The sequence below is a fragment of the Manduca sexta genome, chromosome 16 (genome assembly GCF_014839805.1).
Source record: "Manduca sexta isolate Smith_Timp_Sample1 chromosome 16, JHU_Msex_v1.0, whole genome shotgun sequence".
Lineage (NCBI taxonomy): Eukaryota > Metazoa > Arthropoda > Insecta > Lepidoptera > Sphingidae > Manduca > Manduca sexta.
The window spans coordinates 3,442,735-3,457,931 of NC_051130.1; the positions used below are offsets into that span (position 1 = coordinate 3,442,735).

Sequence of the window (15,197 nt, forward strand, 5' to 3'; positions counted from 1 at the left end):
CAATTATTTTCACAAATGACACGAATTGTGCTAAACCTCATTATGTCTAGTAAACAGTGGTCTGCATAATGCATTGGTAACCAAACATTATCAAATCGATCAGGTGTTTACCCATCTAAACGTGCCGCGATCCCATCGCACTGATGTATTACAATCATTTATCAAACTAATTAACTCGCAAACTGTTACCAAATCATTTACTATTAATCATTATTATTTATAGTCAAGAGTTGGAAGCTTATTATCAAACTTATGACAGATATGGGCGATCGGTCTTCGCATCTGTCAATGACATAAAGCCGTCAGCCAAGTTTAAAAACATTTTTAGGACCTTCTTTTGGAAGTAAAAATATTTTTTCTTAACATCTCATGTCTCAGGATAGCGAGCGTAGTGGAATACCAAACAATTTGTAATTCATGGTGTTGGATGGTGTTTTTGCTGTTTATGGGCGGCTGTATCGCTTACCATCAGGCGAACAGCAAACTCGTCTCGTCATTCAAAGTAATAAAAAAAAAGTTAAGATTTCTTTGAGTGAGATCAAAAAGCTGCTTATTATTAACTAACTTTAAGACTATTTCTAGTTGGTGGTTGGAAGGTTACGTTCCGTAACTAAATTTAGTTTAGGGTTCTAGATCAATATGAAAAATGCCTATTGCCCAGACTATTATCAATGAATGACTATGAGTCAATTTAAATATTGGTAGGCATTCAAGTAAATCTTTTGTTTGAGCTTATCAAATAGCAAGAACAGGGTATTTTTGCCATAACTAATGCTGGGTTGGATTAACAAATAATGAAATGGGGCTAAAAAATTGCACGAGATGTAAAATCATATTAATATTATTAGTAACAAACATAAAAGCCTTCATTCAAAATATCAAATATGTAAATATATATTTTTTTATTTTACATGATACGTATTTATCATCGAAAAATTTTGTAAAATAATATTTGGTTGGGTAAAATGCTTCGTCCTCTTTCGATTTATTCATATTCCCTTTGACTTTCGCCATTGCTTTCAGTTCCGTTAAAATATCACTTTCAATTTACGAACTCCATTGATAGGCTAAAATGATATTGCGCGTTATTCTTTCTGCTTATACCTTTGTTCTTTTAACAGTGGGAGATATTTCTGAATTATTTGACATATCAATATTGTTTAACGGTTGGTCTCTTCTAATTTGGAGTTTCTTCCATATTGTATACTTCTCCTTTACCAGAAAATACTTTATATTTAATCTTATTCAAAATTTAAAAGGTATTTTATCTCTCCAACATTTTATTTCCAAGGTTGGTAGATGAAGTCAACACCATAAAACGGTTTAACGTTTATACAGCCTCACGATAAGAGACAGCATTACCTTAAACCTAACACATTAAATATCAGGTGCTGTAAATCTTATTTTTATAACCTTCTTAGAGATGGAACCTCAATTGACCTAAAAATCTCATTTCTTACACATTCATCATTTATTACCATCAGGTGCTACTACACGCGTCGCAAATTCCGTCCGATCTACGCGAAGGTGATGAACAAGAGTGTGAACGTTCATCGCAACAGCGCGTCATTCACGCGACATACCGCTGGGGGGCTCTCCCTCATCACCGGCTTCATGCCAGTCACCAGCGAGATGGCGCTCTTTGATTACCCCTTCAACGAACTGTTGGTAAGCTTCATCAGTCATTTACTAACGATGTTCTCAATATTTTAATATTAAGTATTAATAAGTTTAATATTAAGGAAACTTGTGCGGAAGACGACTATTTTGCTTAGAAGGAGTCTTCATACCATTAAGTGAAATGTAACCTATACTTGTTAAGGAAATAAACATTTTTCATTTTTCAATATTAGTAAGGGAAGACGACCTAGGACGTTACCTGATATTTAACTGCTATTGTGGCCTATAGACTATAGACGGGAGCTACTAAGTCCCTGTAGGAAACAAAGAATTCTAACGATCGCTGAATATTATTTTTCCTTTTATTATCTCAAATAATTACGAGCTTACAATCATAATAGATATCATTTTAACTCAGTCAGTAAGAGTAAATCTAAAAGCTGAGCAATTTTCCAGTACGGCTCGCTAAATACACAGCTAATTTATTACAAGGCTGCTAATGAGCGGTTTTTCTTTTATAAAATATTTCCCAGCCACTCTGCAAAAGGATTGTGTCAGCGACCCCGTTCTCCCTTCCATTGCAATTACCGCAAAATATTTTACAGCGTCGATGCGTGTCTTTTTTATAAATGAGCTAATTCATTTTGTTGGTTATTAAACAGTTAGAGGTATGAATATACGAAACTTAAAATGTCGTTGGTTATTATTTGCTATTAGTGATCATTTTAATAGTTTTATTAAATGTATCACGTTATATTTTTTACACTAAACATGATTGTTGATGAAAATATACCTACTAACTAATAATGAATACTTGTATCGAACAAAAATAGCATTGAATAATATTAGGAAGCGACTCGTATATTAATAAAGGCATCCAATGAAAAAATATTATCCCGATTCGGTGAAAATACCAAACGCTGAATTATTAAAATGCTTTATAGATTTTTTTTGCAATCTATTGCCTTCGTCACTACTAATTGGCATTCTAAATGAAACGATTTTGGACCTTACTTCAATAGATGTGGGCCGTGCTAACGAAACGACACCAAATGGCATTGCTAATGTGGACTCACGGAGAAGAGGCTCTCGCGAAATCCTTGATCGCTTGCAAACTATACAAGGCCATGGCGCACGAAGCAGCGGAGGATGATATGGAAACAGAAGTCTACGAGGAGTTGAGACATTATGGCAAGGAGTTTGAGAATAAAGGTGAGTTTTCTATTCTAGATAGGCTTAGTGATATGATACATCTGATGGTAATTATTATATGTAGTCAAAATAATGGGCAAGACGAAACATTATATCCCGCGACATTCTATAGGATTATTTATGTCTCATTAATTAATAATGTGTTTCAAGATACGACCATTTAATTATAAAAACAAATAACATGAAAGTTTATTGGATACCAGTACTATGAGTTAATTTTAGTATTTACAAGTCTAGATTTAAACAAATTATTTGTACAATACAAATACAAAGGGTTTATTATATTGTTCTCCCAAGTTGACAAACAAACTCAGTCTTTATTTGACTTGAGCAATCAAATCGTGTTTCTAAACTTTGAACAAAATAAACGCGGCAACTTTTGCCATAAATGTAACTAATTCATCGCTTGTCTGATGTTTTGTCAACTAAACGTTTGATAAAGCAAACTCTACTCCCACTGATGAAAATCTGAAGTCGCTAGATCCTTAAGGCTGTGTTTAGAAATTGTTACAAACATTGCCTAGTAAAATGAATGAATTAGAACTGTCATTACTGAAACTGCTGAAGTTTTGATTGAATTGCAATTTACTATAGAGTACTATAATTATAATAGTCATAAATTGAGTTCGTGCATAGTCTTTGAAATATCTAAAAGATGTTTTTTTTTTTTTATTTTAATATCGACCACGTTGTTCTGGGTATTTGACTTTTAAAAATAAATTAAGTTATTGAACTCTCAATATATTTTATAAAGCAAAGTCTGACTCTTTGAATATTTTATGAGTACAGGTACGAACTACGCTATTGTAATAGTATCTGTAAATAGACTTACTAGTTTTAGTAATTTTACCTGCACCGAATTTCTTTTTAAACTAAAACCATTCAATTACAATTTGTAACTTTAAAAATTAATTTAACTTAAGAATTTTATGTTCGTATTTTTTCTACCGTCATTTTTTTTCATTACCCCTCCTAGCGTTGGAGTTGTTAGACTATTGCTACCGACAAGATGACGACCAAGCACAACAACTGCTTACCTGCGAACTGCAAAACTGGTCGGGCCAGACTTGCCTCAGCTTAGCCGTCACGGCCAACCATCGAGCTCTCCTCGCACATCCATGTTCCCAAATCATCCTCGCTGATCTATGGATGGGAGGACTGCGAACCAGAAAAAACACCAACCTAAAGGTAAATATGTACAGTAACTACTTCTCTTTCATTAGTTTCCACTTTATTAACGCACAACTTATCATTAGCACGATATTTGATTACTGAAACAAGGGATGGTGGGACAAAGTGATAGTAAAACTAAACTACTTCGACAATGTTAACGTGCAGTAAATGTGAAGTTTTTATGTTAGATGGAACAGAAACACCCTTGTTTCCGAAATCTAAGGGCACGATCATAGTAGAAATGGGCAATAGATTAACTTAGATGAATAACATTTAATGAACGCGTGTCGGTGTCTGTGTGTCGATGAGCTTTGAATTGGACCTCGCATGTTTTGACGCCGATTATGCAAGAGCAAGCTATCAACTCATATACACGCAGACACCATATTATGAGCTATCTCACTTGCACATAATCGGCGTCGATGCTCCTTAGACGTAGCATGTAGCTGCTTAAGTGAGATGGTTACGTGGTCCTTTTCGTTTGCCACATCGGCTTTGTCGTCATGTCAAGGTAATTCTGAGCCTGCTGTGCCCGCTGTACATTCTGAGACTGGAGTTCAAGTCGAAGGAGGAACTGCAGTTGATGCCGCAGACAGAGGAGGAACACCTAGAGAATGAGAGCATAGAAGACGATAGGAGCACCAAGGACCCGACGGACGCCGAGGTAATTTGCGTTCGGTTGCTTACCATCGTCGCTTACGTTACACACAGGTGGTGGGCGTTTGACATGGTTACCAAAATATAAAGCTTTTTATATGGGATTTTTAAGAATAATCACTTTAATTTCTATTACGTTACGAAGTTGGATGATCATTTTAAGATCTGTTTATATGTCTCTTTTGTCAGTATCCACTTCTAAAGTATTATTTCCGTCAACAATATAATTAATAGTTAGTTCAATAACTTTGAATATGTATGGCATAAATAAATGATAATTCTGTAACCACAATAAACTACTAAAGGTTATAGAAAATGATGAAAAATTGCCTTTGTCTTATAATTACATTTAAAAACTACTTTTTTTCAAGATCATTAAAATGTAAGTGATTAAGTTTTATTGAAACTTTTATGAAATCGTGTTCTTTAAGTTGTCAAATTTACTCTCCAATATTAACTTACATTATTTCATAAACAAAATCCTTTATCAAGTTGACATGGTAACCATGCACTAATAACCATTAAACATTTGACAAATTAACAACCACCAACTTACCAAAAAACACGTCAAAATGTTGTACACAAAAGTTCATATTGTGAGAATTAATGAACCCAAATGAAGGGAAGACAAATTGTTGTATTGGTTCATTATCGATATATTTTATACTTACATAAACATCAGTTTCTCCTTTTACGGCGATGATGAATTGCCTTGGATATAGGTAGTAATCACGAAATATCATATATTCAAATAATTTTTTTTTTATTTATGGTGCTTATAATTTTTAATAATGGAGATCTTATTTTTTATCATTCTAGTTAATATTGAAAAATGTACCTAATGCTAATACTATCATCGTATCCAATAGTCATAAAATGTAAATACTCCTTCAATTTTTTATTTACACGCACATTGAAAAAGCACCTCAAAAAGAACTAAATTATATAATTCTATCAATATTTACCTCATAACGTTCCGACCCTGTATGCAAAGATGCCTAACTTTATTATTGCTTTATGGTGGATGGAATAAGATGCAAAGAATAGATAAGAAGTTTGTTACGTATGTAGGTTGGAGTTGTGAAAAGGCGAACGCTTTCTATCAAGAAGATAATACCGCCGGGACAACAGAATAAAAATAAGGTAGACAATTGTCGCCTTATATGCATTACACGCAAGTGATACGAACACAAGAACAAATAAATTTATTTATTTATCTTAATTTCTTCTTTTCTGCAATAACTAATTGTATATCTTTTCCAATGTAAGAGTTAAGCAGATTATATTACGCAATACAGAAATACTCTCAGTAATTTAAAATCGTTATCACAAACGTTATATTTTTGCTAGATAAAGAGCTTCATTCAAGATATTCTTTTCTTGCTTCTAACTCGCTGTTAGGAATGGAAACACCATATCTTTTTTGGAAACACAAGTATTAACTGTAAATAAAAATTTAAAGATCACACTACTTATTTATTTCAATATATCATAATTCGCATCAAGAATATCGTATTTTCTTGTTACTGCCGTATATATTTCTTTATCTGTATGCAAATATCATAATAATATTATGTTATATACGACATTATACAAAATAAAAATAACTCACTATTTATTTGGAAAAACACGATTCGTTTAATTCTTGCAATAAACTTGTTTACCTCCGTGGTGCATGTAAAAATAGAAAACTGACGGTATTTTTGATGCGGAATACATTATGTTGAATAATTCTACAAATAGCAAAAACAATAATTGTGTTCGTATTACAAAGTATAAAAGCAAAATACCTGTTGCCGTCAAATGGCTCGCGTGACGTAGACCTTCGTGACGCCACACTTCGACTTGGTTCACTCTTGTCTGTGCTGTCTTGATTGACCGCCTTCATTGCTCACCTTGGGTTTAACTGCTCCCCCAATGTCATCCTAGTATGTTTACGACCATTTTGATTTACTTCGACATTTTTAATAGAAAGTTTCCGACGCTGTAGCCACTAAATATGCTAATGGGGATGTTATTAAAAACTGAGGTGAAGCAAGCGATCAAAGATATTATATTTTAATTTCCGTTGTCGTTGTTTATTAGCATTAAAACTAGCTAGTATGCAGTGAAAATGGAAAATAAAATGTCTGCTGTTCAGTATTCAGATTACTGTATACCTGTGTAATACAATGTAACTTGCTCAATATAGAAAAACTTTATCAAATCCTACAACTTCCATTTCAATGTATTGTAGTAGCTAGTATTTGTAATTTTCAATGTTGCGCTGTTTTCTACTGTGATAAACATATACTTACAACTTATCTTTGCATTCTTATATTCATGTGCATTGTGATACAGCTTTTGTTATAGCATTAGCTTTGTATCTTGTCTGCTTCACATGTCTTGCTGAATCACGTCTACCAACAAGCTTCAATATGAATGTTATCTTTTTTCTTTATCGCGGTGTGAATAAGTTGTTGTAATGTTTATAACGTTTTGTCTGGACTCAAGCAGGCGTTGATTGGCTCAGGGGCCGAATGTGAAACGCGTGTTGATCAGAACGGGAAAGTTGGTAAAGTAGGGTGGGAGCCGTCGTACAGAGAGCTGCCGGAGCACCACGCGCCGGAGATAAAGAGGATGAGGCCGTTGAGGCTGAGGAAGAAGATTTACGAGTTCTTCACGGCGCCGATCACTAAGTTTTGGGCCGATTCGGTGAGTACGATATTATTAGTTTTGGCGTGATAGTATACGGTGACGTCAGATCCGTGACAGATATAATTATTATTGTTGTAGAAGTTACCTCTAATTTTTTCTGAGGCCACCCACCTATGTCATTTCCCCATTTGGGCCAAACTATCCCTACCGACCCCATACTAGCTATGCCATTGATTGAACTTCAAAAATAACGATACGACAGTAAAAATGATTTTATTATACAAGAAATTAATGCAAGAAAACTTCAATAAAGATGCGTATTCCAAAGAAGAGAGTGCGGCCACTGATAAAAATATTCATTTATGATTTACATTGAAAAGTCGAGCGTATCTCGTTTTGCCACGTACCGTTTTCAATTGAGTCATCAAAAATGTAATTTTTCTTCATTTATTATGATGTCGCTAATCTTAATTTACAGTGCGGTCAAAGATCTGAACATTATCACTATTTTCATTATAACAGTTTTCCGTTGTGACAATGAACTTCACTCTCTAACCTCTTATATTGTTCTATTTATATAATAATATCAGCCCTGTATTATATACTTGCCCACTACTGAGCACTGGCCTCCTCTACTACTGAGAGGGATTAGGCCTTAGTCCACCACGCTGGCCTAGTGCGGATTAGTAGACTTCACACACCTTCGAAATTCCTATAGAGAACTTCTCAGATGTGCAGGTTTCCTCACGATGTTTTCCTTCACCGTTAAAGCGAACGATAAATTCACAAAGAATACACACATGATTTTTTAGAAAAGTCAGAGGTGTGTGCCCTTGGGATTTGAACCTGCGGACATTCGTCTTGGCAGTCCGTTCCACAACCAACTAGGCTATCGCCGCTTATATTTATATACTATCCCCCTTATTCATGAACGTTATTTATCTATGGACAGAGCATTGCTGTGATAACAAGTCTGTTTCTCAGTGCTGACGGCATGGCAGCCTTCGCAGTGCGTAGACATAGGGCCGTTGTGATTGGCTAATATTGAGATACAACTTTAATCTAGTTGGCTGTCAGATAAATAAAGCTGAAAAACAGACTTGTTATTACAGCAATGCTCCGTCTTTAGATAAATAACGTTCATGAATAAAGGGGTATGTATATATATATTCTACCCAGGGCCGTAGCTAGACTCGAATTAAAGGTATGGCAGCTGTTTTTACAAGCAGGGCGGAAATAAAAATGTCACTAGATCTGATCTGCTCAATCAATGTTTGGTTTCCTTAAAATGTGAAGATGAGCAAAAAAAAAAAAAAAGTTAATTCACTTACGTAATTGTTAAGGTAATATACAGATTGTAACAAAATTCCCATAAATCTCGAAAGAGAGTGTTTCACCCATCAATACGAATAACTCTTACTATGGGACCAACTTCCAAATCGTGGAATGAAACCGCTGCTCCATATATATATTTATTGAGTCGTAATGTACAATTTTGTTGATTATTAAGGTAGGGCATTAGTATTTTAAGGTAGGGCATTAGCATTTTAAGGTAGGGCATTGCCCCTCAATGCCCCCCCTAGCTACGGCCCTGATTCTACCACGTTTATAATGACCACTTCAATACTCTTCAAGTCTGTAAAAGGTACTTTCGTAATTTACAACACGATTTTATTCGACCCCCTTTTTATTTTATCCCACGTAAATCCACTCTAATAGCTCTTATCTACGTATTAGCATTTAAATTGCATGTAAAAATTGAGTTAACACACAATTAACCATCTCAAAACAAGTATAAACCTTAATAATGAGTCGCAGAGTACTAATTACTAAAACAAAAATATCTGACACCAAAAAAAAGAACAAATTCCAGTAATGGTCAAATGTAGTACATGGTCGTTAATTTTTGCTTTATCTGCCAGCCATTCCGGACGAGTGGCATAATAATGATATCTTTTGCAGGTTCATTACACAGGATAATGACACGGCGAAATAATTTTCGTTTAACTACCGAGGGCTAGGTTTGATAATATCAGATGAGCATTCTCTACCAAAAATGATGTTTTTTATTTCGAGTTAAGGCGTGGTTGTTGAAAGTATTATTTTATTCCGCTCTAAGTGTATCTAAAATATGTGTGGTATAATTGATAAAAATAGCTAGCTATATTAAGCAGGTCTATTTTAATCCAAATGCAAATACAAAAACATTTATTCGCACACCGCTATGACAAACAATTTACAAACAAAACAAAGAAAAAAAACACATACACACAAACATCAATCATGAATCCCTGTATAATATTATGTTTAAGTCATTAAAGTGTGTATTTCACGTAAAAACGACACACAAATTCAATGCAAATTTCATTAAATAAATGAACTCTAGCTGGCTCAAAAAAAAAGGAAACGAACTAAATGCGCACTTGACTAAATTAATGAAAAATATTATGCTTATTGACAATTAACCTAGAAATGTCTTCGTTGATAATCTAACAGAAACACTGGAATTGTTTCAATTACACTTATTTGATTACGTCGAGTTGTGCCGACCGAAGTTAAAATAATAAATACTTTCAAAATTCGATATTATAAGTTGGAGCGCTCGAGATAGTAATGGTATTAAAAGGCAAGTTCCTAAAGTAACACAGGAAATTTCTGACAATATTACAATTAGGTTTACTTTTTTTTATTGTTAAGTTTTAAGACGGTGCTGTCAGCCAAATGGCGCGCTAACCCTCTTTTAAAAGCTACATAAACGAAATTTACAATACATATAGGAAAAAATACAGATCATATTTATAAAATATGTTATTTGTTGGTTGTTTCAAATTTATTCATAAATGGATTTTGTGCCATTAATTTCATAATGACAATGACACTAAAATTGTTGATTCAGCCCATCTCTTCCTAAAGTACACATATTAATTCGCAACACACACACGTAAAACAATTTAATAAGAAACATATTGGTAGTATTTTTTTAAAGACATAAACTTGATTTTTAAAGCAATTATTCGCAAATTTTTGCATATTCCCGTAACTCGAGCGCGGTAAATGTATGGAACAAATGTTCAAGGCTGTTTGCTGGGGAGAAGGTCTTAATACTACACTTGAAAGTAATAATGTCGCCATACACGATACATTACCTGTCACATTGTTCTTACCCATAATCGCTGATGTCTCATCCTCTCCCAGTGGCCGTCCTGAGCCGAGGCCGTGACCCTTTAGCGGGGCGCCCTCAGCATGGCCACTTAAGGGCTCGCAGTGCCTAAAGCACTCATCCGCAAGACCGGTGTGTTTGTATAAGCCGGCCCCGCCAGCCTAACAAACGTTTGTCAATGTTAAAAAAAAGCCACATTGTTCTGGAAATTGAGTTTTCAATTTATCTAATGTATAGTTTATTTCAAATTTAAATATATACAACATCAAACTACTTTCATTGTAAAGTAAAATAAATTGTAAGACACAAGTGCTATAACATTCGTGGAAGCATGTTTGTACGCTCAATGTTAGCTATATTGGATTTCTTGTGAGGCATGTGCTAAGATTCTTAGCGTTTACAATAAACCAAGGGACATCTTATTTCGTGGTAGTCCTTTTGGTAATTAAGATTTAATAAGTAACAAACTATCTGGCATACATACCTACTTATTTATTTATTTAACAAAAGGTGTAATACAGCACTATCATTAAGCACTAAATTGCATTAAGTCTACATGCAAATAGAAAAAAAAATTGTAATTAGAACAAAAAATATTTAAAAGTAATCTTCATTTATTTATTTCAATTAAAGCCGATAAACCAATTACACTAATTAAGTTCATAATAACAACATATAACTACAGTAAAATATTAAACAAATCAATAATGTACTTAATAACTACATGACATAAGGTATCATGAGTTAATTACCAATAATACCATTACTATATTAATAAAATTGTACCAACAATGGAAACCATGATTCAGCTCTGTAATACAGCGCTGATTTTTAATGAAACAATTATCGAGAATAACTATCTTCGTGCCAAGTGATATCTAATATTTATAACAAGTTATTACTTACGCGTTGATTGCCTCCGTGGAGTAGTATTATTACGATTTGACTGTAGTGTTGAGTTCTCGGTTTCAATCCTAGGGTCGAGCAATAATATTGGGTTTTGCTACTCAGTATCAGTGCGGAGTCGCGAATATGTGCCCGATATGGTGATAGGCTCGTCCCTTATCACATCATAGAACGAATATACACGACGGAAAGTGGCACCAGTTGCACCTCTGCTTACCCCTTCGGAGATAAAATTCTTGACTGTCTAACAGCTACAAACTATTGCTGTCTTGATTACAATGAAATGTCCACCAAATTCAAGTCATTTATCATGAAGAACGATCAATGTTAAAAAAATAAAACCGATAAAAACAAATTCCATTTCAATCAAAACTATAATGCCTTCAGTCATTTCCGGGAACAATGATTTTTGCATACCACATCCGTTGAAAGGAATGCTGGCGTTAACAATTCCCGACTGCGACTAATATGTCACTGTCCACATTGTTCCTGCTAAGTGATAATCGATATGTAGTGAAACCATTTTTACGTCGTGTTTTATTCACTTTAGCACCTGGCGTGGTTGATTAAATTGCACACGGAAATGTGGCTTTTTTATTCTTTCATGTATGGAAAGTTTTTATAAAGCAGAGTGGTCGACATTCACATTTAATAATAGAGCAAGAAACCACAACTTAGAATAATTCACAGGAATAGTAATTTAATTTATTCACATCTAATAAATACTAAGTTTTTCAAATTTATCTTTTTTTTAAATTTTCAGACCATTGTCTGTTTCTAAACCTTTTTTTCGCGGGGAAAAAACGCGTTATCTCTATCATTACTTGGAGGGAGAGTGGAACGGTTATGTCGGTTTCACCGGTCTTACGGCCCAATGTCGACACTTAGGAGTATAGCATCGAGTGAGCATTGGACCAAGTCCTTAACCCCTGTATACCCTACACCAGCATACCAACCAAAACCCGCGGTGGCCTTCTTCATACTTCAACCATACGTGCCCCGGTGTTTATTTTGTTGGTTTTCACTTAGGACTAATTATATAATTGTTAAATGAAACTTAGCCGTAAATGAAAATACAACCTGGCTATAAAAGGAAAACAATTGAAAAACTTTATTCACACAACTAGCGTTTTTAATTTGTTAGGTTTTAGCGCACGAATAACTTTTTCACTTTATCTGATGATTGAAGTCTCTTAATTGTTTTTGTGTTTCAGATAGCCTACATATTGTTCCTATTGATGTTTACATATACAGTATTAGTCAAGATGGACCCGACGCCATCTTGGCCGGAGATTTATTCGATATGTTATATACTAACGTTCTTATGTGAGAAGATAAGGGAAATTGTTACGTCCGAACCTGTTGCTATTAGGTAAGTGTTCTCGAACTTTCTAAGTCTGCTAAAACTGCCTGAATGAAAGACTTAATTTCCGTAGTTATCAGTACTAAAGTACGTTATGTCGCGAAACAAACTTAGTACAATTACTTTAATGTTTGCAAATAGTTTGTAGCAATGGAACCTTTGTAATAAAAGTCGTCACTACAAATGGATTCGTTTATTATTTTTATTGTATTTTTTTGTAATATGAATTGATTGATATTGATTTTGGAATTATCATGTTAATTTAACGAATTAAGATAATACTTCAATTAATTTGACGAAAGAAAAATCAATGCTTCGACAAATCATCACTCTGACCAATAAGTTAATAAAAAAAATAATAGATTGTGGTCCGTTAATAACTAATAGAATACCATTAATATTATTATCTATAAAATCCATTATTAATATGACGGGTGGAAAATGAGGTCAAATATAGAGTAAAATATGAAAACAAATTAATTAAATTACACTTTAATCACGTTTATGCGTGACAATAACAATTTTTATATTCTATTTAACGTAAATGGAGTTTTGTTACACGAATAAAGTTGGTTATATTTAATAAATTAAGCTATTAAATCAAAAACAAACCAAAGAAATCTGACATTGAGAACCCCCACATAACACAACATCAATCTGGGCAGTTTAAGAAATAACTTAGAAGTTATTTATCAATGTTACCTCAATAAAACAATGCTACACTTTGATCTTGAAAACCATTACTTTTAGTCGCACTGCCTGAGTTCACAACAAAAAATACCTGCAACAAAAATGTTAAAAAACACCATTTATTTTGTCAGTCTCTTAGTTAGCTATCTATATTAAAAATAACAGCAAATGACACTATAAAAACACTAAATAAGTAAATAAGTAAGCTAGTGGTAAGATGTTGGTATCTCTTCGGATAGCGACCACCATAGATAAGGCGTAAAACCGGCAATAGTGACTCACGTAAGCATATCGCGTTCCGGGATCAGCCTTTATTTATCCGGTTTAAAACAGGCCGGCATTAATTGTGTCAACTGACGAGGGGTAATCATCTGTCGGTACTCTATCTGGACCCCATTACCATTAGGTGCAGAGCAGTCTTTGCCGAGTATAAGAAAAATCCTTAATAATATTTTTTTGTAGACATAAGTTCAGCGTGTGGGCATGGAATATGTGGAACACGTACGACGCGGGCTTCATCATATTCTTCCTGGTGGGGCTGACGTTGCGCTTGCGCGTCGGATCCATGGACGTCGGACGCGTCATCTACTGCGTCGACATCATCTACTGGTATCTCAGGATACTGAATATTCTCGGCGTTAATAAGTATTTAGGTAAGCAAGCATTCGAGAATATACGATAAATTTGCTAGTGGTAGAATTTTTGTATCCATAGGTGTGGAATATAATGGCCCACGTAATACGTGTGTCGCATTCCGGAATTAATGCTAAAATAACATAAAATAAATAATTCCTCATTGGATTACAATTAGTGATAAAACATTTAATTAACCATTAGAGAATTTTTATAGCAATCAACGACTTAAAAAAGTGTGTTCTGATTCGAAACCAAGCAATACTGTATCCAGTTTCAGTTTTGGCTTATTAACAACACTTTAAACATTTTCAAAAAGTCACTTGAACCATAAAAACTACAACTGCGGAATAGATCAAGGCCTCTTCCGAAATATTAATTAGCGAAGTTGTCATTCAGTCCCAAAAGCACTTAACGTAATATTTTTTATTAAAATTGGAAATGCTGTTCCGGTACATAATTTCTGAATTTCAATAATTTATTACCCTAAATGAAGATACAGCCTTATTACAATTTATTTAGAGTTTAATATTAATTTGAACAAGAGGCCTACTTTTTAACCCCCCAAGACAATACAGGAGTGTGGTAAGTTTAAAGCGTCTTTCTACGGTGATGGAACTGCAAATATGAGTAAACAGATAGCGATAACATGAAATTTGGTGGAGCAACTAGCCATTTTAATCAAAAGCTTCTATACAAGATAGTCTGAATTTTAGTATGTCACAAGCATTAAAGAGCAGTATGTGAATACAACAAATATCAATAATATGAGATTTTTTTGAGCAGCCAGCCATTTTAACCACAAGTTTCTATGCATAATAGTTTGAATTTTAAGTATGTCACAATTATAATATGTATATTAAGGATTTTTTTTTAATTATCATATTTCTCCCCCAGGTCCTCTAGTTACAATGATGGGGAAGATGGTGAAGAACATGATATATTTTGTGGTGCTGTTGCTGGTTGTGCTGATGTCTTTCGGAGTGGCTCGGCAGGCCATACTCTACCCAGAGCAGGAGGCCAGCTGGTACCTCATCAGAGATGTAAAGTACAAGATTATTTAATAACATATAATTGTGTCGTAGTATCAAATGTATAATATTTGAAGATACATGATCTCTGGAATTATGACGTGTTTCCTATTAC

At 34.1% G+C, this 15,197-nt stretch overlaps 1 protein-coding gene across 8 annotated transcripts in view; it reads left to right on the top strand.

Moving 5' to 3' along the window:
* The window catches only part of LOC115447351 (transient receptor potential cation channel trpm), a 266,806-nt gene that overhangs the window by 231,267 nt on the left and 20,342 nt on the right, over nt 1-15,197 (top strand). For 7 of the 8 annotated variants that reach the window (XM_037439440.1, XM_037439437.1, XM_037439436.1 and 4 more), the window contains 8 exons: nt 1,485-1,668; nt 2,643-2,832; nt 3,809-4,020; nt 4,517-4,669; nt 7,156-7,356; nt 12,580-12,737; nt 13,881-14,071; nt 14,949-15,094. In XM_037439440.1, the coding sequence (XP_037295337.1) occupies nt 1,485-1,668; nt 2,643-2,832; nt 3,809-4,020; nt 4,517-4,669; nt 7,156-7,356; nt 12,580-12,737; nt 13,881-14,071; nt 14,949-15,094 (1,435 nt within the window). The remainder of the gene's footprint in view (nt 1-1,484; nt 1,669-2,642; nt 2,833-3,808; nt 4,021-4,516; nt 4,670-7,155; nt 7,357-12,579; nt 12,738-13,880; nt 14,072-14,948; nt 15,095-15,197) is intronic. The other variant, XM_037439439.1, reaches the window with a different exon arrangement.